Source organism: Cetorhinus maximus, chromosome 17, assembly GCF_964194155.1.
Source record: "Cetorhinus maximus chromosome 17, sCetMax3.hap1.1, whole genome shotgun sequence".
Taxonomy (NCBI): domain Eukaryota; kingdom Metazoa; phylum Chordata; class Chondrichthyes; order Lamniformes; family Cetorhinidae; genus Cetorhinus; species Cetorhinus maximus.
The window spans coordinates 85,361,412-85,389,002 of NC_135895.1; the positions used below are offsets into that span (position 1 = coordinate 85,361,412).

The 27,591-nt window shown below is 45.5% G+C and overlaps 1 protein-coding gene across 1 annotated transcript in view; it reads right to left on the reverse strand.

The window, feature by feature from the left end:
* The window catches only part of astn1 (astrotactin 1), a 2,710,576-nt gene that overhangs the window by 547,469 nt on the left and 2,135,516 nt on the right, over positions 1-27,591 (reverse strand). Inside the window, exon 15 of the mRNA XM_078561790.1 lies at positions 3,848-3,952. Coding sequence (XP_078417916.1) covers positions 3,848-3,952 — 105 coding nt within the window. The remainder of the gene's footprint in view (positions 1-3,847; positions 3,953-27,591) is intronic.

Consider the following 27,591-nt stretch of genomic DNA (forward strand, 5'->3'; position numbering starts at 1 on the left):
GTAACTCACCTCCTGACTCCCAAAGTCTTTTCTCCACTGAAAAGGAATGAATCAGGAGTGTGCGAGAACATCTCCACTTGCCTGGATGAATGCAGCTCCAAAAACATTCAAGAAACTCAACACTATCCTGGACAAAGTAACCCGCTTGATCGGCACCACAACCACCATCTTAAACCTTCCCTGCCTCCACCACCAGTGAAATATGGTTGCAGTTTGTACCATCTACACTGCAGCAACTTATCATGGCTTCTTCAGCAACAGACCTCAAACTGCCAACGTCTACCACCTAGAAGAACAAGGGCAGGAGGTACATTGGAACACCACCACCTGCAAGGGGACCTCCAACTCACAAGCCACGTAGACTTGGGGTGGAATTTTAAGGCAATGGGATTTTACAGTCCTGCTGAAGTCAATGGACTTTTGAATGGCTCGCCACATTTTATGGCGGTGGGGTCGTAAAATTCCGCCCTTGATAATATATTCATATTTCTTCATCATCGCTGGGTAAAAATCCTGGAACTCCCTTTCTAACAGCTCTATGGGAACACCTTCACAACATGGACTGCAGTGGGTTAAGATGGTGGCTCACCACCACCTTCTGAAGGGCAGTTTAGGATGGGCAATAAATGCTGGCCTCGTCAGTGATGCCCGCATCCCATGGATGAATAAAATACTTATTTAGGGCTCCCTTTTGGGTGAGATATTAAACCAAAGTCCCATCTGCCTGCTTGGGTGGATGTACAGAGTCCCGTGGCACTATATCAAAGAAGAGCAGGGAGCGTTTTCCTGGTGTCCTGACCAATATTCATTTGTCAATCAACATCAGAAAAACAGATTATCTGGTCATGATCACACTGCCGTCTGTGGGAGCTTGCTGTGTGCAAATTTGTTGCTGCATTTCCTACATTACAATAGTGACTACACTTCAAAAGCAATGGATGTAAAACACTTTGAGACATCTGGTGGTCATGAATAGCACTATATAAATGTAAATCAATCTTCCTTTCTTTCTTAGCGATTTCTGCCTCTGTGCCCCTAGATCCCTTTCCACTTCTAATCCATCTGACACTCATTCTGCAACGAGTATGTGGCTTCCTCTTTTATTCCTCTTTGCCAGGTGCCAGCCAATGCTGAGCAAAAATTGCCCGAGTCTGCCTGTCCTCCAACACTGAACCAGAATGATCATTCTCACAGGAGTGCAACAACAGGTGACACTTTCTCTGGAATGAGCCTTGCTTGCAAGCTCAATCCTTCCTCCCCCCTCCCATGCACGCACATACGCACGTTCGTAATCGCGTACAAACGCTTTCGGGCAAGGTTCACTGGATCGAAAATAAGGAGATTCCTGAGTGATTTTTCCTTTCCCTTGCCAAAAGTGCTGAGGACAATTCCAGTGATTTAATCGTTCCGCCAGTTAGGTCATCGAACTCAGCACAGGGCAGCAAGTTAACCTGGGGCCTTTCTGAATCTGCAAGTCTGAATGTCACATCAGGTGGTGCATTTACCATTCAACCATCATGGGTACAATGCTGGTTGAAGAAAAATGGTGCTTTTTCAGAAGCCTGAAAACAAGTATTGAGGAATTCAATATGTAGGGAGAAATGACATTTTTTCTCTATGACTGAAGGAAATGGGATTTTTACTACGCTTGTAAACGACTTAATAAAAATGAATTTAAACGATCCATAATAAAATTTGAATTTCTTTCTTTCATGTTATATTCATCGAAACTAGTGACAGACATTGTCAGAATCACAACTCCGCTTCCAGTCATAAATATTCATCCTTTTTCTAGTGGAGTGTCCCTGTACGCCGATGCTCTATTTTTCCCATGCCGATAATAACTGTGGGTGCTTTTTACATCTCATTATGTACCTACTCTGATAGATGAAATGAGCTGCTGAAACAGAGTCAACTGAAGTGTTCAGAACAGATGGAGTCACGGTGCAGGAGAAGACTCCCAGTTTTAATTGCTCACCATAATGTCGGACTTGACTCGACAAACAATGCCTCCCTAATTATAATTGCAGATAAGCGTTAAAAGCCACTTACCATTGCACCTTGTGTATAGTTTTTAGTGTTTGTGTACAGCCTCTTTTGTACTGGAGCTACTAATTTGCATTTGATGTGAAGAATTAGAGTGTAATTAAATGAACTGAAATTATTTATTTCCCTTTATAGTCTGAAATAAAACCTCATTCCTCTGAGCTATGAGTTCAGGCCATGTAGGGGATTATTGTTAAAGCTTAATTTATAAACATCTAATTCAGTTCTTCAATTGCTTTTTTTTCTCATTATTGACCAAGTTTGTATATCAGGGTGAGGCACAGTAGATAAAAACCAATGCAACAATTACAAACCAGAGTTATATTTATCCAGTGCCTTTCATGCCTGAAAGTGCATCACAGCCAATGCCGTGCCTTTGAAGTGCAGTCAGGGCCATGCTGGGCCAACTGATTTCTGCACAGCAAGACCCAACAAACACTAAGATAACGTGACTAGGAAATCTCTTGTTAGTTGAGGGATGGACGTTGGCACCAAGAGGCTTTCCCCCTGCCCTCCTTTGAACAGTTGTGTGGGATCTCATACGTTCGTCGAGCAGGGCCTCAGTTTCGGACCTTGGCTGAAAGATGACACCTCTGACAGTGCAGCATTCCCTCAGCACGGCATTGATGAGTCAGCTGAAATTACATGCTGAGTTCCCTGAGGTTCAAATCCATCATTTTCCACAGAGCTTTGAAATGATATTGGCACAGTACCAGGGATGAACAGAAACTTGATTCAGTGGCAGGAAGCAAATGGTTAAGGGTGATGGGTATTTTTGTGACTGGAGGGTGGTTTCCAGTAGGGTTTTGGAGGGCTCAGTACTGGGTCCCTTGCTGTTGAGTGGTATATATCAATGATTTAGACTTAAATGGGGGATTAATGAAGAAGTTGGCCGATGATATGAAAATTGTCCATGTGGTTGATTGTAGAGAAAGATACAAATGGACTGGCCAGAAAAGTGGCATTTAGAATCATGAAGTAATGTATCTGGGGAGGGCAAACAAAGTTAGGGAATACACAATCAATGGCAGGATTATGAAAAGTCCAGAGTAACAGAGAGAACTTGGATTGTAATTCAACAGATCCCTGAAGGTAGCAGGACTAATGGATAAGTTAGTTTAGAAGGCATAGAGGATAGTTTCCTTTATTGACCAAGGGCTACAGCATAAGAGCATGGAAGTTATATTAGAACTGTATAAAACTCTAGTCATGCTACTGCGTACAGTTCTGGTCACTGTATTACAAGGGGGATGTGATCACACTAGAGAGGGTAAAGAAGAGATTTACAAGAATGTTGTCAGGACTGGAGAATTTTAACCTCGGGGCAAGATTGGATAAGGCTAGGCTTGTTTACTTTGGGACATAAGAGACTGAGGAGAGATTTAATTGAGGTGTATAAAATTATGAGGGGCCTAGATAGAGTGGATATAAAGGGCCTATTTCCCTTAGCAGAGAGGCCAATAATCAGGGGGCATTGATTTAAAATAATTGGTAGAAGGATTAGAGGGCAGTTAAGAATTAATTTCTCACCCAGGCGGGGTAGAGTCTGAAACTCACTGCTTGAAAGGTTAGTGGAGGCAGGAACCCTGAATGCGTTGAAAAAATACTTGGGTACACACTTGAGGTATCATAATCTACAGTATTATAGACCAAAAGCTGAAAGGTGAGGTTAGATTGGACACAGTGGGCCAAATGATCTCCCTCTGTATGTAAAGTTTTCTATGTTTCCATTTCGGTGTAGTGGAAACTCGGCAGCAATGCCAGACGATGCACAAACAAGTCTAATAGTAAATTTGCATACCTGCTGAAAGTGTCTTCTGGTTGAGTTTTACATGGTACTGCGTTGATCTGAGCTTCCAGTGCTGCACCATTGGGTATCCAGTCACTTCACTGAAGTTAACCATTCCTGGAAAAAATAACAGGTAACAAATGAATGTAAGATTCACCTTTACAAAAGTACATTAAAAAATGATGGATTCTTCCATTATCAACATTACTATAGATTTCAAAGTTTAAATCCAAACACAGAAACAATCGGACTCAATTTGTTTTTGGGTTATGGACAATATTGGTAAAGGAGTATTGTTGCCTATTCCCGAGGACAAAGAGTCAACCCCATAATTTAGGACTGCAGTTATACGCAGTTCAGATCTGGTGGGGGTGGCCGGCTTCTCTCCTAAAGGACATGAGAGAATCAGTTGGGTTTTTACAATAATTCAGCATCATGCACTTTCTTGCCACTTTTTTTTCTGGTGCTAATCTATAAATCTATTCAATTCAATCTCACAAAAGTTTCAATGATCGGCAGCAAAAGACGTTTTTGGAGCTAGAGTCTGTGAATCTAATCTGAGTGGTGAGAGAGTGGGAGCAGACAGTGAAGGAGTGAAGCTGGGTGACTATGGTGGGGGGGTGAGGAAAGGAAAAGTTAGGAGGGGTGCGCATAGAGCAACTTAAGCTCCCAGATAGATTTTTGAAGCTTTAGCCTCTTGTGAAGAATGAGATCTCCTGCCATGGCCATCAAATCTTTTCAAAGGCAGTATTAGGACAAGAGATGACTCAAGGGGTGAAAATCAAAAACACAGTGAGAAATGTCACAGTGATCAGGTTGTCAATAACAGCTGACACAATCCTTTGCACTCGAGGCTGATTCTTTTTTTTATTCATTTATAGGATGTGGGCATTGCTGGCTAGGCCAGAGTTTATTACCCATCCCTAATTGCCCTTGAGAAGGTGGTGGTGAGCTGCCATCTTGAGCCGCTGTAGTCCATGTGCTGTAGGTACACCCACAGTGCTGTTAGCCAGGGAGTTCCAGGATTTATACCTAGTGACAGTGAAGGAACAGCAATATATTCCCAAATCAGGATGGTGAGTGACTTGGAGGGGAACTTCCAGGTGGTGGTGTACCTATGCATCTGCTGCCCTTGTCCTTCTAAATGGTAGCGGTCATGGGTTTGGAAGGTGCAGCCTAAGGAGCCTTGGTGAATTCCTGCAGTGCTTCTTGTAGATGGTACACCCTGCTGCCACTGTGCATCAGTGGCAGAGGGTGTAAATTTTTGTGGATGGGGTGGCAATCAAGCAGGCTGCTTTGCCCTGGATGGGGACAAGCTTCTTGAGTGTTGCTGGAGCTGCACTCACCCAGGCAAGTGGGGAGTATTCCATCACACTCCTGACTTGTGCCTTGCAGATGGTGGACAGGCTTTGGGGAGTTACTCATCGCAGGATTCTGAGCCTCTGACCTGTTCTTGTAACCACAGTGTTTATATGGCTAGTCCATTTCAGTTTCTGGTGAATGGTAACCACCAGGATGTTGATAGTGGGGGATTCAGTGATGACAATGTCATTGAATATCATGGGGAAATGGTTAGATTCTCTCTTGTTGGAGAGAATCATTGCCTACCACTTGTGTGGCACGAATGTTACTTGCCACTTGTCAGCCCAAGCCTGGATATTGTCCATATCTTGTCGCATTTGGACATGGACTCCTCCAGTATCTGAGGAGTCGCAAATGGTGCTGAACATTGTGCAATCATCAGACAACATCCCCACTTCTGACCTTATGATGGGAGGAAGGTCAGAAGGTCATTGATGAAGCAGCTGAAGATAGAACCATAGAACCATAGAACACTACAGCACAGAAAACAGGCCATTCAGCCCTTCTAGTCTGTGCCGAAATATTATTCCGCTAGTCCCATTGACCTGCACCTAGTCCATAACTCTCCAGACCTCTCCCATCCATGTATCTATCCAACTTATTCTTAAAACTTAAGAGTGAGCCCGCATTTACCACGTCAGATGGTAGCTCGTTCCACACTCTCACCACTCTCTGAGTGAAGAAGTTCCCCCCTAATGTTCCCCCTAAACCTTTCCCCTTTCACCTTAAAGCCAATGTCCTAGGTATTTTTGCTGCTTCCCCAGTGTTAGGATAAGGAACATATTTCATACAGTGGAAAAGAGTTTGCAAGAGAAAGCAATGGGTCACAACGGGCCAAATTGCTGCAAGAGGTATCATACAAATAAAACTGAATATACGACCCAGTATCGACCTAAGCACCGGATTCAGGCACTGCAAAAGGACACTTTGCCCTCTCGATTCCAGAAAGCCCTTCTCACTAAAACCTGGGGCCTTGTGTCAAAGCTGGGAGGGTTGTCCCCCAGACTAGTCAAGCAACAGTCCAACACAGTCATAATCACAGAATCATATCTTTTAAATGATGTCCCAGGTTCCTCCATCACCATCCATGAGTACATCCTGTTTCACTGGCACAAGGAGCCCTAGCAAAATTGGAGTCGATGGGAGTCTAGGGCGAAACTCTCTGCTGTGGAGTTATACCGGGCACAAAGGAAGATGGTTGTGGTTGTTGAAAGCCAATCATCTCAGTCCCAGGACATTGCTGCAGAAGTTACTCGGGGTAGTGCTTAAGCTCAATGCATCTTTAGTGGCTTCACCAATGACCTTCCCTCCAGAAGTGGGGATGTTTGCTGATTTGCACAATGTTCAGCACCATTCACGACTCCTCAGATAACGAAACAGGCCACCTCATATGCAGCAAGACCTGTGCAACATTGAGGTTTGGTTTAAGTCAGATAAATAGATAATGATATTCACCCCACAAAAGTGCCAGGCAATGACTTCCTCCAACAAGAGAGAGTCTAACCATCTCCCCTAGTCATTAAACAGCATAACCATCACTGAATCCTCACCATCATCATCCTGGGTGCAGTAGCATTGACCAGGAACTTAACTAGACAACTGGACCAGCCACATAAATACTATGGCTACAAGAGCCCATCAGAGGATGGGAATTCTGCGACGGGTCAAGCACATCCTGGGACCTCCCATGCCCCCCCCAAAAGCCTTTCCACCATTTACAAGACACGAATCAGAAGTGTGATAGAACACTCGCCACTTCCTGGAGGAGTGCAACACCAATAATACTCATTGACACTCATGAAGCTCAAAACCATCCAGGACAAAACAATCCATTCAGCTAACACCCCTTGATCCATGGACTGAAACCTTCACTCCGTCTACCACCAGTGCACCATGGTCCAGTGTACACCTTTTACAAGATGGACTGTAGCAACTCACGGCTTCTTAAACAGCACAGTTCAGATTTGGAACCTCTTCCACCTAGAAGGACATGGATGGCAGGTACATGAGAGCATCACCACTTGAATTCTCCCTTCCCTTCATCGTCACTGGGTTAAAATGCTGAACTCCCTACCTAACAGAACAACATGGGTACCTTCACCACACGGACAGCAGCGATTTAAACAGGCAGCTCGTCACACCTTTTCAAGGGCAGTTAGGGTTGGAAAATAAATATTGTCCTTGCCAGCAACAGTCTCAACCCATAAATGAATAAGAAACATGAGAGAATCAGTGAAGAAGGAGCCCTGCAAGATAAATTATGAGATTAGGGAAAAAAACTTCAGAGCAGGTCTTCACCGATAGCATCTCCATTACCAATCCGACAATACTTGCAAATAGGGAAGGAGACAAAGACATCAGAGAGAGAGATTTGGGCATTGGCAGTGATTTCACAAGAATGGGCTGCATCTGAACAGAGAGGGTGCTAATGTACTGACAAAACTGTTAAGTATCTGATGAACTATTTGAATCAGGAAATGGCTGTGAATATAAAATCAAGCAGAGTCCGGTGATAACGAAGGTATGATAATAATATTCATGCAGAAAACAGTTTAGCAGCAGGAATAGGGTAGAGAGTAAAAATAAAATGGTCTAGTTATAAACAGGGAAAAAAAACCTGAAATAAGGTTCCCATGTTGAGGAAGGGGGAGGGGATAGTGTGGGAAAGTAAAGGAAAAGTAGTTGTATTGAACAGAAAAACAGATTAAAATACATGCATTGCAATTTGCAGAGTCTGAGAAAAAACATGGAGAATGTGCCAGGGAGCTACCGTCCCCCCACGGTTTTGTTTAATTCAAAGAAGGCACAATGCCTAGACAAATTCCTTTTGCCTGCAGTGGACAGGTCCCTCGGTATGAATATATGTAGCTTCTTGCAAGCATAAGCTCCCTGGTGCATTCTCCATGGCAACACCTTGACCAATGAGCCAACTTGACAACCAGTCAGCACCCTTTTCTCATGCAGTATCAGTTGGTGCTCCATTTGAAATCTGGCATTCTTGCTTGTGTCCTGATGAGTGGAAGGCAAAAAGCTTTGACAGCAAGTCTCTTATTCAACAATACACAAGTTCTGTAATTCCAAGAAACTACATGTACTTGAAGCAATTATTTGAAGGATGGTCCAGACTTAACACATGAACAGAAACCTGGTTGAACATCACACAAGAATGGAAAACAACCATACAATGTCAGATAATTGAGAAAGATAGAAAAGATGAGAAGGTGGAATGGCAATATTGGTAAAAGAGAAAATATAGGCTATAGAGAGAGTTTATGCAGAAAAAGGAATACAGACAGAATCAATATGATTGGAGTTCAAAGGTAACAAAAGGGTTTTACATTAGCAGGGGTGCATTACAGATCTTCAAATTGTGGGAAGAAAGTATCAGAGGAAGTCTGTTTTCAGATTAGAGAGAGTGACAAGTAGGAACAAAAATAATATTCTGGGAGGTTACAATCATCTCATTTTTGATTTGGACAGAGGGGAGAGGAAATGGAGACCAGCAAATTGAACTCTTTAATTATGGACAGGATGCCTTCCTTCGGCAGCAATTTAGTAGATCTACAAAGGGTGACATTACAAGTAATGAGGTAGGCGAGGTAAATATGGGTGAAGATCTTAGGAGTATTGGTCACAATATACAATAAGATTGAAGATCCAACTAAAAAAAAAACAGAGAAGATAGGAATGCTTGGAATACCAGATTGGATTCGGGTAGAATTTAAAATGATGACGAGTGAGTTGCTGAGATGAAGTGGATGGAAAATCTGACACAATGGACTGAAGGTCAATAATGCGATGTGTATAAAAAATTAGATTGCAAAGATACAGGATGTATATCTTCTTCAGTTCTCTGCCCTAAGGCAGGTCCAACCTATGCACAACAATATCCACCACGAGTAAAGCAAAGAGACTGTAAAATTAGGGTGTTCGGGACTGTAAGGGGTAAGATGGGACTGGGGACTGAGTGCTGCCCACGTTATGATGTAGACAGTCACATGGGAGTGGTCGAGTGTGGTTGTGAGTCTGGTTAAAGTCGGTATGGAGATAGCACCTAGTTAGGACAGTGTCCTAAGTATATGTATGTATATAGTTATGTGTTATACTAAACAGTTATTGTTCAACAATACAAACCTCTAGACCTCCTCAGAGACAACATAAAACCTTACAACAGAGGCAGGTCGCGAATCTAGCCCAGCCAGAATGGGGTTTGACCCTCTTGTTGTTGGCACCAATCTGATCTACACGGGCTGTCCAGCCAACTGAGCCACCCAGCACCCCCAATGAGTCTGTGTTGCTGTGGCAACGTACGTATAGTCTGGAGCTCTGGATAGTGATCGTAAAGGCTCCAATTTCTTTCGATCACATGGCTAACCAGGAATCTCTCCCACTCTTTCCACCTGCCATCGGTTTATGTTAAAAGGATTTACAAGTTGATAATCAACCTGTTTGGCCACGTTATGAATGCATCTTCCGTGGCCATCAAGTCCAGGAGTGGGACTTGAACCCAGAGCTTCTGGCGCAGAGACAGGGACACTATCTACTGCACCACAGGGCCACCTAGGATGAATATATTCTATTACATAAGAAACCACACATGGGGCAGAATTTCCTGCCTGTTGGGCGGGCGGTGTGGGAGTGGGCGTGGGTGGGCACGGACCCGATCGCTGCCCACGATCAGGTCCGTGCTGTCATTTTACGCGGGCGGGCCAATTAAGGCCTGCCTAGTGTGAATCGCGGCTCCCGAGGACAGTGGGAGTGGGTGGGCGGTGGCAGGACTGCACTGACTGCCAGGTCCAATGGCGACCCGGCCGCCTGTTTTAAAAAGTTGCTGCAGCCTTTCAAAGGCTGCGAATCATGGCCAGTGGAAGGGCTCCCCAGAGCGCCGCTGGTGAGCAGGCCAGGCAGGAGGGTAGGGCGGGGGGGCACTGTGCCCCTCGTTTTTCTGATGATTACCTTGCTGCCCTCCTCGAGGAGGTGGCAGGACGGTGGGGGGTCCTGGTACCCCAGGACGGGAGGAGGAGGCTCACCCACATGACCAAATGTGCCTGGGAGGAGGTGGCGGAGGTGGTGAGCTCCCGTGACGTGGTGTGATGCACCTGGATCCAGTGTCACAAGTGCTTCAATGACCTTCTGTGCTCAGGAAGGGTGAGTATCATGTTGGCATTGGTCACTTAACCCAGCAGGTAGGCTTTCACCTGCAGCATGTGGTACACTGAGACCCACATGACTGTTTTGGGGGCAACCTGGAGGAGCTGCACCTGGGCGCAGTGCTGGAACTCCAGGACATGTCAATGTCAGGGTGATGAGATGCTGGAAGGGGAGCTTCAAGGTGGCGTTGGCACCGATCGATCTGCTGTCCTCTGCACTCCACGTGCTTGCGCCTCCTTGCTATGGAAGGTTAGACTGTGTGGTGCCTAATGTGATGTAGGCAGCATTTGGCCAAGGGAGTGGGGGGGAGATAGGCCTGGCATCTTTGTGTGAGTGTTCGGCAGCAGCGGGGTGAGGAGGCACTGGAGCCCTGCAATGTCCCACTCTGGTTGGGGTGGGCCGTCCGCAGAGAGAATCCGGGTACAAGTAGCACTAATCAATGCTCTTCTCTCCTTCTCAGGAGAAGAATGCACATAATGCCACCGAGCGGGTGAGGACTGGCGGAGGGCCGGCACAGTTAGCAATTCTCAGCTGCTTCGAGCAGGATGACCTAGACTTGGAGAGGCATCATGCACCCAGGTCCACTGGTGTCAGTGAGGCTGCGGTGCCACAGACAGGTATGTTTGCCCAGCAGTGAGGTCACCATTCTCCCAACAGCCATGGTAGTGCTGAATGTTCAGTGATTGAAGTTTGCAACGTGGCTTGACCATTGCTTATGGAAGGATGAGTGCATAATGATCCAGGGGACAGGGATGCACATTGACATTGTCTCCACGTTAACTGATCCAATATCCTTATTCCTTTCAGCATCAGCGGAGCAGGGCTGGGAGGAGGAGTAGCAGAGGCCCCCACTCACACCTGAGGGCCCTGAAGTCATGGACTCACCAGCATCACACCATCTTTGTCAGGCAGGCACCAGCGCAGATACTAGCACCTCGGTGGGAATTCGAACATTGGCTAATGTCGCGGGGCACAGTAGTGAGGGCACTCCACAGTCGCTGGAAGAGCTGGCAGAGACATAGAGTGGCCATGGTGCCAGCAGTCGGAGGACGGCAGGGGACTAGGCACATGCTCAGTCGGTGCCTGATGATATGCTTCTGAAGTCATCCACGACACAGCAAACGCAGGAAATGCGGCCGGGTGTGCGGGAGCATCTGGGGGAGACACATGAGTCTATGCTTGGCTTGGTGTCCGTGGTGGAGGAATATATGCTGACTATTGCAGATGCAATGAGCCTCATGCCGAACACCATGCGTCCTCCATGGAGAGAGTGACGACTCTTGTGGAGAGGCTCCTCCAGGAGACCAATCAGGGCTTCCTGGGGATGTGCTCAGACCAGCAAGCCCTCGCATCGGCATTGACCTCAGCTGTTCAGTGCCAATGTGGGAGATGGTGTGGGCACCGGGTTTCCCAGCTCAGTGCTCATCCATCCACGGTGAGCAGGGAGGTCTGAAACAACCTCACGTCGGCGCAGCAGCTGCCTGTCATCTCTGCGGGGTCCTCTCAGGGCGCTCTGGATGAGGGCGGCAGCTCCTCCGCCCCTCTGCCTGAGGCCTTTGCATCTGGTGAGTCTGCAACGACAGGGGAGATGCCAGCTGTGGAACTGGCAGCTCCCTCCCAGGCGGGGCCAGCACAGGCTCCACGGGCCAGAGGACGACCGCTAAGGTCATCGAGGCCAACAGGACAGCAGAGTCAGCAGGCTGTCTCAGATGCCACTCACAGCGAGGGGTCAGCACCAAGACATAGCACCCAGAAATGAAAACATGAGGAGCCTTAGGCACACCACGGGTTTATCTCTGGTGCTTTTGTGTTGGCCCGCAATGAGGTCTTATGAGTTGATGTGATTTTAACACCTTTGTCATTTCGTTTTCTTAAGCTCCTTTGGTTGTAATATTAAATTCAGACATGTCACATGGCTGAGGGTGTCTCTTTCCTTCTGCAGGCGGATGGTTTCCGAAAATGTTATGAGTGCTTTGTGGGACATTCAGCTTTATTAACAAGGCCCTTAGTTAATGTTCCTATCCAGGCAGATTTGGCACTTAAGGATCGAAAATGGAGCCTGCAGCCCAAGCTTGTCCTGGAAGTCCTCCTGTGTGTGCTAACTAAAGGTTCGTTGGATTAAAGCCTCCCGGGTGTCCCTGCCTCCCTGGAGTATACCCGGGTCAGCGTCTACCCCCTCAGCATTTCCCTGTGCATGCTCATCCTCGGACTCACTGCTGGACTCATCGTATGCGGCCGCAGACACTGCGTCTACGTCTTCATCGTCCACTGCGTCCCCCCTTTCCAGCACAAGATTGTGGAGAGTGCAGCGTGCAACTATTATCACCGACACATGATCTGGGGTGTACTGGAGTGCGCCCCCTGAATGGTCCAGGTATCGGGAGCGCATCTTGAGAAGACCGATGGTTCTCAGAGTGCTGACCTGAAGGTTGTGAATCCAGACAAAGCAGCTGGTAGGCGTTTTGAAGTATTGCAGATCACAGGCAAGTATCAGTAACTTTGAAACATCGATATTTGACAGAGCACACTCTGAGCCCTCTTATCCCGCCCGTGAATGAGGTTTATACAAATGTCTCCTACCCGACCTGAAGGCTGCATGGGCGCTGAAAAATCGCCGTCGATTGGCACCTCAAGGGCCTTAAGTGGCCCGTTAATTAATGGCGGGCGCGCATTGGAGATCAACGTGCGCCCGCCCAACGAGATATCGCAATGGCACGCGGTGGCGTTGGGACGCTCGCCCAACCTCACCGCGCGTCATTTTATGCACGGTCGTGCGGGGCCTGCCCCCACACGACAACGGTAAAATTCTGGCCATGGTTTCAGAGTGTCATTGCCAATGAAGTTAGAAACCAGTTAAATCAATAGAGAGCCTGTAGGACTTTAATAATAATGATGAAAAAAAATCTGAAGTAAAATTTGAGAAAATAAGAAATAAAACAGTATGAGGAACACATCTCCAAGAACATCAAAACGAACACTTGGTGAGGCCTCTGATGAGACAATTGTCAGTTTGAAGATGGTGGTAACAAATGACAGATGTCTTTACTAAGGAGGATGGTATCAGAGAGGGGCTGAACCCTGAACTGGTTTAGATTGTGATGAGTTACATTATGAAGGATAAATGAAAATATTTAGATGCGTTAGTTATGCTAAAGGAAACCAAAGTTCCAGGGCCCAACAGGATACATCCTAGGATACCGGAAGAGATGAGGGAGGAAGCAACCAAAGCCCGAGAAATAGTGGCTGCAATTTTCTGGCCTCGTCCGGTGGTGGGATCTTTGGGTCCCGCTGAAGTCAATGGACTTTTGACTGGCTCGCCCACGCCCGCCACGGGGAACCCATTGTGGCAGGGCCAGAAAGTCCCGCCCGATATTTCAGGGTTCTATTCAGTGTAGGTGTGTACCAAAGGGGAGAATGATCAATCGAAGGCACATTTTTTAAATAGGGCACTAGATCTAAGTCATCAAAGGTCAATTAACTGAACATTTCTGGTAGGGAAATTAGAAGTAGTTAAAACATCAGAGGATTCCCTAAAGAGATCACAGTCTGGGATAAATGAAGTGGATGTGGTGTACATGGAACAGGGGACCACATAACAGGTTACTAAAGAAGGTTAAAGGAGTTAGGGGGAGGTTAGCAAACTAGATTCAAATTGGCTGGAAGGACAAGTTTTTGAAATTGAGCAGCAGTGCCCCTCAGAGTTCAGTGGAGGTGGCGGTGTCATGGTATTGTCACTAGACTAGTAATCCAGTGACCCATGGTAACTCTCTGAAAACTTGGGTTCTAATCTCATCATGGCACAGGGTGGAATTTGAATCCAATGAAGCTCTGGAATTAAAAGTCTAATGATGACCATAAAAACATTGTTGATTATTGTTAAAAACCCTCACTATTGCCCTTGAGGGAAGAAAATCTGCCATCCTCATCTGGTCTGGCCTACATGGGACTCCAGATCTACAATAATGTGGTTGAATCTTAAATGGCCGAGTCATACTCAGAGAATCACACTTTACAGATCATGTCCCAGACACCACCATCACCATCCCTGGTTATGTTCTGTCCCAATGGCAGGACAGACCCAGCAGAGGTGGCGGCACAGTGGTGTACAGTCGGGAGGGAGTTGCCCTGGGAGTCCTCAACATCCAATCCAAGTCTCATGGCACCAGGTCAAACATGGGCAAGGAAACCTCCTGCTGATTATCACATACTGCCCTCCCTCAGCTAATGAATCAGTTCTCCCCTGTGTTGAACACCACATGGAGGAAGCACTGAGGGTGGCAAGGGCGCAGAATGTACTCTGGGTGTGGGACTTCAATGTCCATCACCAAGAGTGGCTCAGTAGAAGCACAGCTGGCTGAGTCCTAAAGGACATAGCTGCTAGACTGGGTCTGTGACAAGTGGTGAGGGAACCAACTAAAGGGAAGAACATACTTGACCTCATCCTCACCAACCTGCCTGCCGCAGATGTATCTGTCCATGACAGTATCAGTTGGACTGACCTCCGCACAATCATGGTGGAGTCGAATCTTCACATTGACGATATCTCCCAACATGTTGTGCGGCCCTACCATTGTGCTAAATGGCATAGATTTTGAACAGATTTAGCAACTCAAAACTAGGCATCTAAGAGGCACTGTGGGCCATCAACAGCAGCAGAATTGTACTCAACCACAACATGTAACCTCGTAGACTGGCATATTCCCCACTCTACCATTACCACCAAGCCAGGAGTTCAACCTTGGTTCAATGAAGAGTGCAGGAGGGCATGCCAGGAGCAGCACTAGGCATACCAAAAAATGAGGTGTCAGCCTGGTGAAGCTACAACACAGGACTACTTGTGTGCCAAACAGCATAAACAGCAAGTGATAGAGCAATAAATTCTGTCCTAACTAGCGATGCCCACATCCCATAAATTAATATAAAAAAGGGCCTTTTCTGTTCAGTGGATATGAATTATTTGGATGTAGGCTTTGAGTGATTGGTATTGAAATTTGCAGTTGATACCAAAATAGGAGGTACACCCTCCGACCATCTGCTTCTGCTGTGTCTCTTCCTTTCACTAGCCCACTGGACCAACCTTCCTCAAAAACCCTCCCCCAGCCCTACCCCTAACCCCAAACATTTCTCTAGTTTCTCTCCTATCTCCACTCCAAGTTCATCTTGCCCATGAAACCTACCTTCCGCTCCCTCAACCTTATTCCCATGAAACAGCTGAGCATCCAATTTCTCCTTCTGGTCCTCATGTTTGTCAATATTGTAAACAGTTCCTCTCTCCTTTAAATTTGCTGTCATCATTCCTCACCTCAGAAAAACCAAGCCTTGACCTCAAAGTCCTTTCAAAATTTTGTCCCAACACCCACCTACCTTTCCACTCGAAAATCCTCAAATGTGTTGTCACCTCTTAAATCAGTGCCCATCTTTCCCACAACACCATGTTTGAATCCCTCTGCCACAAAGCCGAAACATCATAGAGATTGAAACATGGACACAAGCCATTTGGCACAACCAGTCCAAGTTGGTATACATCCCCCCTCTAGATCCCTCAACTATTGGAAACAGTCTGCTTCTGAATATTGAAACAGCTCAAGGTCATTAAAGGCATCCTATGTAACTCTGGCAAAGGTAAACTTTCCCTCCTCAACCTTCTCGACCTGCCTGAAGTATTTGACATGATGGATGATACCATCCTTATCCAAAGCCTCTCCACTCTCATCCAGTTGGATAGGACTGCTTTCACCTGGCTCCATTCTTATCTATCTACCCGCATTTAGAGTATCACTTGCTTTTCTTCCCGAAGAACACCGGACAATATGATTGGCATGTTTAAAATTATGAAAAAAGAGGCAGTGTAGACAGAAGCAGCCTGTTTCCAATAGTTGAGAGATCTAGAATGAGGAACCATAGGTACAAGGCTAAATGTAAAATATTTAGAACCAAAAATATTGAGAAGTGAAATATTTCCACACAGCGCTGTGAATGGAATTCGAGGCTGAGGACGAAACTATGTTTTAATTCAAATTTAGATCAGCTAGGTAGATAAGAAAAGATAAAGGGATATGGGAATAAGGAGTACAGGAAGGATTTCTTTCTTACATGGAAGATAAATACTAAGTTGGGCTGGTTGTGCCAAATGACCTGTTTCCATGTCTATGATTTGAACTCATAGCCCCTAGGTTGGTGGTTCAATACCATACCCAAGAGTCTACTGTACTCAAATTGTAATCACATTCTTCCTTTAAGTTCCTTTCCCAAATGTTTGGACTCACATTAGAAACAGTTCAATAAATGCTCCTGGCCATCCAAAACTTGCATAACCTTTAACGGTGAGCACAGGGGTTATCAGATCAGAGTCTGATTTGTGTCCTCAGCCCATATTTGCACAAATGTACTTTGCAGCCGCAATCACTGGACAATGATCAGGAGTGGAAACCTGGATATATTTTCCCTTTTATAACGGGACCAGAGGAACTGAGACTGGCTGTGACACTAATATTGCTGCCCTAAAGGCTAACTCAACTCTAGAGCAGGGGTGAACCTAGGTTTTCGTATGGTTCAGTTCCACTCCTTGCAACGCAATTACAAACTTAGCCATCAAGATATCAGGTACAATTTCTTTTCCATCTATTTGATAAATGGGTTTCTCATGTCTTTCTCCCTGGTTGCCCGTGTGATTGAAACCAGACCAGGAAAAGGACAGAAACAATTAATCTGTTCCGCTACTTTGCTAAGTAGTAAAATAACAGTCGTTCTGCGTGGTTAAGACTGGTGCACCTCATTAACCCTGGAGCTCCATTTCAACAACTAACCTTTGTGAAACTGCTCATTTGGTGATGCCTGGTAGCCTCCCAATGGAGGATGCATATACTGCCTGTTCTGTTTCATGGTCCTTGTAAAGTCCTATTTTTAAAATCATTACAATGTTAATGGGCAATTAATGGCACAGCAGGATACATAGGCACACACATACACTAACCCTGTCTCATGTCCCTGTAAGTTCCTAACATTTCATTGTTTTCATTATGCAGCTATAACTTTCCCTGTAATCTGCAGATATTGTATGGAAACACACAACCTCCTCACAAACACCCCAGCTCCTTTGGTTTAAACGAGTGGGCAATCTATACTTTAACTATTTCCTTGGCACTGCTGATTCTGGTGGTGAGGTGCGGTGCAGCACCTCAGAACCTGCTAAGTATGGTTATTCTCATTTCAAACTGAGTAAACTGACTGCAGCAACTCAGATCATCATTCCTCACTGCACTGCCTCTTCTACATTCTCAATTAGTTCAGTGCAAAGCACAGCCATAAAATCAGTTGCATTGTTCTTAAGAGCCACACTGAAGTACTGAATGTGTCCCACCCACCTGCACTGAATTTAACAGTAGAATGATTTAATATGCTTGGTGTAAACTATACAGCAGCCAGGTACACTATGGTTGATGGCACAAATACACTGGGCACAGAGTTTAAACATAGAATGACTGTAGGACATTCAACCATAGCTGATCTGTACTTCAATACCTCTTACATAGCCATTACCTAACAACAAAAACAATAACCTCAAGTCGTGAATCGTTCAATTGGCAAAGTATTCACAGTCTTCTGGGGAAAGAGTTCCAAATTTCAATGGTCTTTTGCATGAAAAATCACTTCCTCATTTCACTCCTAAATGGGTGAGCTTTAATTTTAAGATTGTGCCCTCTTGTCCTAGTTTTCCCCACAATAAATGACCACTCGATCGACCCGATTAAGACTCTTTATCGGTTTGAATGCCTCAATTAGAACAGCCTCAACCTTCTAAATTCTAGCGAGAAAGGGCAGGATGTTTCATTTGAGTATTGGACACCAGTGTCAGGGGGTCCTGACCCCGCACTGTGTTGCGAGCGGACACTCAACATGAATTTTGCCTGGATTAGAGGCCAAAGGACGTGCTCGCTGTCCAACTAATGGCCGTAGGCCGCTTCTCAAATTTGGAGGATGTCATGAAGAGATATTAATGTATATAATGTTATTGGGAATTATTTTAAATTGGACTTGCAGTAGGGTCTATGTCTATGGGTGTGAGTGTGTGTGTTTTAATTGGGTTAAAGCCAGCTAGCCTGGGTGCCTCGATGTGTAGTAGTTTTGAGATATTAAACAGTAAGGTAGAGGGGACATTTGCATTTTGTTGAATAAACCATTCAAAGACTGGGGGTGAAATCTTGCACCTAGCTAAGAGAGACAAAACAATTTGTTAATATTACTAATAAAATTGATACTATGAAAGGGGTTTTATTGTTAGAAGAGGTGGAGTTCAAAGGGCCTGGTGATACAATGAGAATTTACATTCAAAGGGAAGGCTAGGTATATACGGAAGAGTTTTGTGTGTGGAAGTAAGGGCCATGTAAGATCTAAGCCTGTAAGCCTATCACTGTGTCTGTGAAGGAACAAGTTGAAAGGGACCTCATTTTCAATTCATAAGATAAAATGTGCGTTGTCTCGTGTCTGTTTAAGTCTATGGGCAGAATTTTGCCATTGGCAGGCGGGCTCAGTGGGAGCAGTCGAGAAGCCGGCTGCCGCCCCCAATCGGCACCGCACCGCGATTTCATGCTGGTGGGCCAATTAAGGCCTGCCCAGCGTGAAATGTGAGCACAGCGCTGAGTGCTGTCCGTGTGGGGGCGCGGGGTGGAGGGTGAGCGGGGTGAGCGGGCTGAGCGTGAACTTCATGCATGCGCACGAGCAAGCGCAGCATAATCTCCCTGAGGCACAGAGCTGCAACGGGGAGATGAAGAGATATAACAAAAAATAAAGAGAATAAAAATGTAATAAAATATGTCCCCTCATGTGATTCTGTCATGAGCAGGGACATGTTATTAATTCGATTGTAAAACTTTTATTTTATTTTTATTTGCGTTTGGAAACCTCATCCCGCCCGTGGATGACCTCCTGGTTGGCCTCTGATCACATATTTTAATCAGCCTCTTAATCACCTTAATTAGCTACTTAACACTTGCGTCCAGGTATCCATTCTGCACCTGACCCGGCCTTCCCAAAAATGGCTCAGGGGTGCGATGGTGCCAGTAAACTGGCACACCAGCCAACGGTGTGAATTTACACATCTGCCCACCTCCATTTCCACCACCATATCAGGGCAAAAACCCTGCCCAACATATCGGATTGTAGCAGCTTCTCTTCATAATTTTATCTCTTAAGCTTTGTTATCATTCTGGTGAACATGTGCTGGACCCCTTTCAAGGCCAAAGTACCCTTCCTATGGGCAGGTATCCACAACTTACTGCAATTCTCCAGGGGGGGCCTGACAATTCAAGCACAATTACTCACTTTGAATCCCTACATAAAAAAGGCCAGCAGACATTCCCTTTTAAAAGGATCCCACTGACCAAATTATATTGCTAAATCTACGGACAAGGTTTTCCCCACACGCTTTGGGACCCTGACATCCAAGTCAAATGGAGGTCAGCAGCCAGCATTGAGTGGGAGGCAGTCACCTGGCAGTGCTTTGGTCCAAATTGGCCAATTGGTATTCAGAGGCTGAGCCCACCTGGCACGCAAAGCTGGAGGGCCAATAGGAAGCACCCTAGCACTGAACAGAAACTTGTCTTTCCAGGTAGGAGAGAAAGAGGGAACCTCAAAATCGAGACATCCTTATCCAATATTTTTAACTTCTAAATTAAAAAATTCCCCTCAGCAGCCATCCACAGGGTAGCTTGTGGCCATAGCAGGGGACAGGCAGCCAGGAAAGGCCTCAAAGCCTGCCTAGAGTGCTGCTCCCTGGTGTGCCACTGGGAGGCCACCTCCAGGCAGCCGGGCTATTCCCAACACCTTCAGGGGCCTGGGGGAAATCTCCAGCTAGCCTCTGATAATTTGCCTTATTTGGCCTTCTACTGTTGAGAAGTGGCTACCTACTGTTTGCTGCAGTTGGCCCTGCCAATATCAAGCTCACCTCTGTGAAAACGGCCCTGGGTGGAATGGAGCCTGTAAACCAAATTTCCCTTCCCACCAACTCTGTTCTCTCCCCGAATTGGGTGCTAAAAACTTGCTCCATGTTTCCACTCATCAGTGATCACAACGGTTAAACAATCCCAGTAAATGTATGATCCTACCAATCAGGGGGCACACTAATTCAAATATCCCAATCGGGCTGAATATCCTCAGCCATTGTGCTGGTTGCCCCCAGCAGAACTACAACAAGAGTCCAGTGAAACTTCTTGGAAAATGATTGGGACAATGTTTAATGACCTTAATGAGCCTTGTGCACGGGTACGTATTATGACAAATGAAAGCGACACCCGCTCCAAATGAACAAATGTTTGAGTGTCTCAAATCTTGCTACAAGACTAAGAATTGGAGATTGGTACTTTATCATCATCATCTCCAAAAGGTGCTAATTTATGAAACGCTAGATTTCTATGCATGCTGGTCTTCCCCACAGACCCTGCAGACAACTGCGGCATGCAAGCAGCAGAGATGAGTAATTTGGGCACAGGTCAGGGATCAAGTCCTCCCGGCACGGCATGGCTCAATTTCAAACTAGGCAGTGCGCTTGCTGATCGAGCTTTTGGGGCACTTTGTATTCTTCGCACTTAACACACCATAGAAACAAATTTGCAATCTGTTCTAAACTCTATCTTATCAGACTTGCAGCACCTCGCTCCATTCAGACAGCAGGAATCCTTCTTCAATGGTAGCAATGCGGACCCCGTGTCTCCACATCACTTTGTCTTTGCGTCTTTAAATTGGATTGTATGCATCTGATTTGATTGTTTTACTTTAGGCCTCCATTCTCAAGCTTTTTAGCTGAGATTAATGTGCAATGGTCAGGAACAGGAAGATTCAGTAACGTTTTGATGTACTTCTTGTGACAACAAATTGGTGCAGGCATTGAAATTAAATGGATGCCTGTGGCTCGTCAAAAGAAATCATATTTCTGCTTTTGCACAGAAGAGCTCATCATCCCTCCGGTGTATCGATCAATATTTACAAGTGAGAAAGGCTTTGAAATATATATCAGCAAAGTAGAGGAAACGCAGTCTCTCTTCCCTGCTTGCTTTAGTCGTCTTTCTTGATAAGTCTAGTCATGGGACCCCACCACAAAGCTAATTACACTGCCAACTGCCAGTTCCACTGAGGTGAAAGTCAGGTAAAATAAGAATGTTGCACAGTGGCGCAGCAGGGCCTGCTGTTCTCAGACAAAGCCTACATTACACAGTCGGGGCAAAACCGAAGGAACCTTACACTGTATATAGAAAAGAGAAAATGGGGGGGGTGGGGGGTGGGGTGGGGAGGGGGGTGGAGACGTCCTAGGTTTTAAAGAATATGAAAGTGTTTGCTGGAGTAGGTCAGAGAAGATGTTTCCACTTGACTGCAAGACCAGAATGCGGTGCTGCTAAAGTGAGATAATCGCTCATAAGCCCAATAGGGAAATCAGGAGGAACTTCTTTACCGACGGGTGTTTAGAATGTGGAGTTTGATACCACGAGGAGTAGTTGAGGCAAATAGCATAGTTGCTTTTAAGGGCAAGGTAAATAAACACATGAGGGAGAAAAGAATTGAAGGAAAGAGTAATGTGGTTAGATGAAGGGTGGAAGTACTGGAGCATAAACCCTGGCCTAGACCGTGAGCCGACCAGCCTGCTTCTCCGCTGTTGAGACTACTGTGTAAGTGTATCTATCTGCCCTTGGATGCCTGATGAAAACATCTAAATGAAAATTCTTCCATCCACATCACAAATATTCTTCATTTTCAGAAATGCACAATTGCCAAAAGGAAAAGGAGAAGATGTTTTTTACTTCAAGCCCTTACAACAATTTGGCTTAAAGCCTACATGATGAAGCCAGTGAAAGGGAGGCATAAAATTTGCAAACATTTTAAAGATCAAAACATTTGCAAGGTACATTGGGGTGGGTGCAGGAGAGGAAACCGTTGGCAAGGTTGAAAGGAAGGGGAAAATAAATTGGAAGTTAGGGAGTAATGGAACTGGGCTCTAGCTGCACTCCCATTCCTGTTTGATGACTGGCAAAGTGAAAATACTATTGAGCTGGATGCCAGAAGGTTTTTCCTAATTGTCACTCTCAGGGTGCCCTCCCCAGAGGATAGCAGCACATAATTTTTGGGAGGACAAGAGGGCATGGATGAGGTAGCTGTCTGCTGGGGTGGCGCTACATCTGGCCAACCCAGCTGACACTCTCAAAGGACTTAGGAAGTGACCCGAGGCAGGCAGGACCTTGCAACCCCCATAGTATAAGATGTGGTCTGAGAAGTTGCAGGATAGAGGTGCAGAGCCATCTCCATAACATGAGGCCTTCTGAACTCTGCTGGCAGCAAATCTCCCTCAAGGAAATTGAATCTTTGCATCCATGTATCCACAATTTGTTCTGATCAAGGCAGAAGCTTTATTGTGTCTGTGGTCCAGCTGATATTCTGAGGTATCACTGAGGAAGGGTTCAGCAGGACTGAAGATGATGCCCTGGTCTTTTAGGAGCCATCTAGTCTCCCAATCCCTTTAAGTAATTCTGCTTTGGGTGACTGTCTCAAGATAAAGGTGCCATGGGTACTCCAAGGTGTTTACATGCACAAGGAGATTCCCACAGTCTGGCACCAACTTGACATGATAAAGTGGTCATCCCTTTGCTCCAGGAATGTCTAATGTTTCAGAACAAGGGTTAGATACAGGCATCAAAACCAATAAATAACCAAAATAGGAGATCTCTCGTACGTAGAAATTGCAGGGCTGCATGTTGTATGCAAAGAATATAATGCCACAAAAGGGAAAATCCCTCATAGCAAAAAAGCAAGCTCCCATAAACAAAAAAAAAAATCAAGGCTCTTATAGTCATAAAAGCAAGGTTAAGTCCCCATTTGTGATAAGTGAGCTAACCTCAACCATGTAGATGCAGTACAGCTGAACTCAGTACTGTCCAGGCTAGGGGTGCTGAGAGAACAGATGAGGCCCCAGCTCTTGATGACTACTCAGCAGCCCCATCCTCTAGCTCCCTCCTTGGAGCAGTGCACACCTGTGGAGATTAGGCAAAGACAGGCTTGGCTATGATGTACCCTATGGTTGAATAACTGTTGCTGCTGAAGCACAGGAACCAGGAGTGATCATTTGGGTGGGGAACCAGTCAGCTGCCATGCCACAAAGCCTTGCATCGACAACAGGGTCTTCAGAAATGGGGAGAAAATATAGAACCCATGAATTTTTTCCCCAGTAACCAGTTCCAATCGTTGTTCACCGATTTGTGATCCAGTGGAGTGGTACTGAGATATATTTAGTTAAAAATCGAAGATTGACCATATAACAATGGACAGAAATGTACAAGGATGTAATCTGAAACAATAGCAAATAAATCTTCAAACAATTCAGCAGAATGTAGAGTCAGCATGTTTTGAATAGAAACTGTACTTTCCTGATGGCGGGAAACTAATTGAAGGATAAATTTTATATTGATTACATTTTTCAGGTAGAATTGCACTGAAAACCTCTCTTAACAAGATTACTTTGCACAGCAAAATAACCTAATTTATTTTCATTTCCACGCTCATGACCCTAATATGGGAATGCTGCTAAATCAGTGAAAAAAAAAGTACGAAAATATCTACATAATATATTGTGGGAGTGCATGATGGAACATAATACTCTGTGCCCATTTTATGCACTAAATGTCAAAGTTTAAAGGATAAGTGTCTAAAAATCACTAGCTGATGGGTTTCTTTATTGCTTAATACCAGTGTTGCACATACTGGAAGTCTCTCCTCTGAATATTATTAAATGGGAAATACAGTTTTCCTTTTAAGATGGCATTCTCTTATATTTTCAGCTCAATTTATCATTGAGACATTCTCACGCTTCTGATTCTGTCTGAACTGTCTTCAATTGCCCATTTAGCTTGTCCATAATCTGAAATCCAGTGAAGTGTGCAGGTTACTTTAAAAAATTTTTAAATTAATTTACAGGATGTGGGTGTTGCTGGCTGGGCCAGCATTTATTGCCCATCTCTAATTGCCCTTGAGAAGGTAGTGGTGAGCTGCCTTCTTTGACTGCTGCAGGTACATCCACAGTGTCTTAGGAAGGGAGTTCCAGGATTTTGACCCAGCGACGGTGAAGGAACAGTGAGTCAGGATGGCGTGTGGCTTCGAGGGGAACTTCCAGGTGGTGGTGTTCCCATCTACCTGATGCCCTTGTCCTTCTAGATGGTGGTGGTCATGGGTTTGGAAGGTGCTGCCTAAGGAGCTTTGGTGAATTCCTGCAGTGCATCTTGTAGATGGTACACACTGCTGCTACTGTTTGTCGATGGTGGAGAGAGTGAATGATTGTGGATGGGGTGCCAATCAAGTGGGCTGCTTAGTCCTGGATGGTGTCAAGCTTCTTGAGCGTTGTGGGAGCTGCACTCATCTAGGCAAGTGGAGATTACTTGTTATCCCATCTTCGATGCACTATCTGCCTAAACTATCTACAACCTTATCTCAAGTGGTGTCCATTGAGACTACCCAAAAGCAGATCTCAAATGCAATGCATGTCTATACTGCAGTATAATTTTATTCATATTGGTTCCATCTAGATTATTTACGATCCACTACTTCTTTAGCATATTCAGTTAGTCTGCAATGTTACAGCATCTTTGCAGTCTGATCACTCACTTAGTGCTTGGATATAGATTGCCCTGAAAAGCAGACCAGTTCTCACAGACTGAACCAAAGCATGCAAGACCATTGAGTTTTGAGATAGAACCTCCATTCCTCTTCCTGCCCCGAAGATAACAAAAAAATCACCAGCTATGACCATTAAAATGTTCCTTTTGCAATTGACATCAATTATTTTATTAAATGTGTTAAAATGGCTTAAAACCTCACATGATCGCAAGGAGTGGCATTGCGACCTGAGATTAAGATGAATCTCCACATGTTCATTATTGATGAGTTATTGCAACTGGTCTCCACCCTCCAGCTTTCTCTTTCTTTGTAGGGTTGCAAGTCAGCCCCCGTTCACCTGTCCTGTGTTTGTGAAAGGATTCAACTATCTCTCCCATTGAAAAAAATATATTGACACAGTCACATCGTATCCAGTGGGTCATAGAGCCTTAGACCCAGCAAAAGTGGACAGGAGTTTACAGATGGTGTAGCATTTCCCACCCCACCACCTGAAGAGTCAGCGGGGAGGCACATACCCGCTGATACTGGCTGCCCTAAAGCCATTTAATGCTCCAAGGAGTGCTAATTGGACTTCCTCCCGCCACTCAGGCCAGCCATTGTGTATTCCCAGAGCGCCAGAAGCAGTAGTGCTTCTGCTGGGAATGTCAGTACTTTTAGAAGTCTAAGTCCTAGGAGTTCAGGACCAGGTAAGTGTGGGCGGAGGGGTGGGGGGAGGGGGGGATGCAGTGGCAGCGGGCCGGCTCAGGGTGGGAAGGGGAGGTGAGGCCCCGGTGGCAGGGGGTGGGGGTGGGGGGTGTTGGGGCAGAGGGGAGGTGGCGGTGTTAATGGAGGCACCAGAGAGGGTGGGAGCACCAATGGAGGGCAGTCCTTGTGGGGGCGCGGGGCTGAGGGGTGCACTGACATTGAAAGGAGGCCATTGATGGAGGCCAGGTGGGAACCAGCCCTCAAGGGGCTGTCCACATAAGGGCCTCAATTGCAGCAAAGACAGGCAGGCCAGCCTAGGCCTCGCCTGTCCCACCATCACATTCAGGACAGGTCAGGGTGGGTGAGAGAGTGATGGGAAGGCCATCCAGGGAATTTTACAGGCCCTGCACTGCCTGCAAACCCACCAGCGGGGGATGGTGAAATTCTGCCCAAGTGCTTTCAGGGGCAGGAAGAAAATCACAGGAACACAAGTTATTCATAAAAGTTCTACCGGTATCCAAGCCAAATGGAGCAGTTGACTAGTGTGTTCACATCAAAAAGACACAATTTACTTGTTACTTGTGTTATCAAGGAATCACCAAAGTTGTCCAGCTTACTAACAAATGAGCTCCTTCATAAAAAAGAGAGGCAGTGTATCTCCTGTATGTTTGGAAAGGAATTCACTTATTTAAATATTGTAAAGGTTGAGTTCTTGTCCACAATGTCAATCAGTGTCCACTATTTGCAAATGTTATTGCATTTCAGTGGGCATGCCATTTAGATTGAGTAATGAGCCAGGTGTAGTTAACAGCCTAATGGTGCATGAACATTTATCTAATAGTGATCACAGAATCACAGAATTTTAACCACACAGAAGGAGGCCATTTGGCCCATCGTGTCTGGACCAGCTCTCCAAATGAGCATTATGACCTAATGACATTGCCCTGCCTTTTCCCCATACCCCTGCACATTGTTTCTATTCAAATGATCATCTAATGTCCTCTTGAATGCTTCAATTTAACCTGCCTCCACCACATTCCCAGGCAGCGCATTCCAGACCTGAACCGCTCGTTGTGTGAAAAAGTTTTTTTCTCACGTCACGTTTGCTTCTTTTGCAAATCACTTTAAATCTGTGCCCTCTCGTTCTTGATCATTTTATGAGCGGAAACAGCTTTTCCCTATCAACTCTGATCCCAGCTTCCTCATGATTTTGAACATCTCTATCAAATCTCCTCTTAGCCTTCTTCTCTCCAAGGAGAACAGTCCCAACCTCTCCAACCTATCCTCATAGCTGAAGTTTCTCATCCCTGGGACCATTCTTGTAAACCTCTTCTGCACTCTCTCCAATGTGTTCACATCCTTCCTATAATATGGTCCCCAGAACTGTACACAATGTTCCAGCTGAAGTCTAACAAGGGTCTTATATAAATTCAGCATAACCTCCCTGCTCTTGTACTCTATGTCCCTATTAATAAACCCAGGATACTGTATGCTTTATTAACTGCTCTCTCCAACTGCCCTGCCACCTTCAGTGATATATACACATATACACCCAGGTCTTTCTGCTCCTGGAACCCCTTGAACATTTCACCCCTTATTTTATATTGTCTATCCATGTTCTTCTTACCAAAATGCATCACCTCACACTTCTTTGCATTGAACAACATCTTAACTATGTCTTTTCAACATTATTCGCCTCCTAAGTCTAGCTGATGCTCGCCTTTGTTTCACTTGCCTTCTAATTTTGCTTGCTACTTTTCTACTTCCTGTTACCAGGTTTACTCCCTTCCAATCTGAGCTACTCCTCAAGTTCCCATCCCCCTGACAAGTTAGGTTAAACCCTCCCCGACAGCACTAGCAAATTTCCCTGCGAGGATATTAGTCCCAGTCCTGTTACGATGTAACCTGGC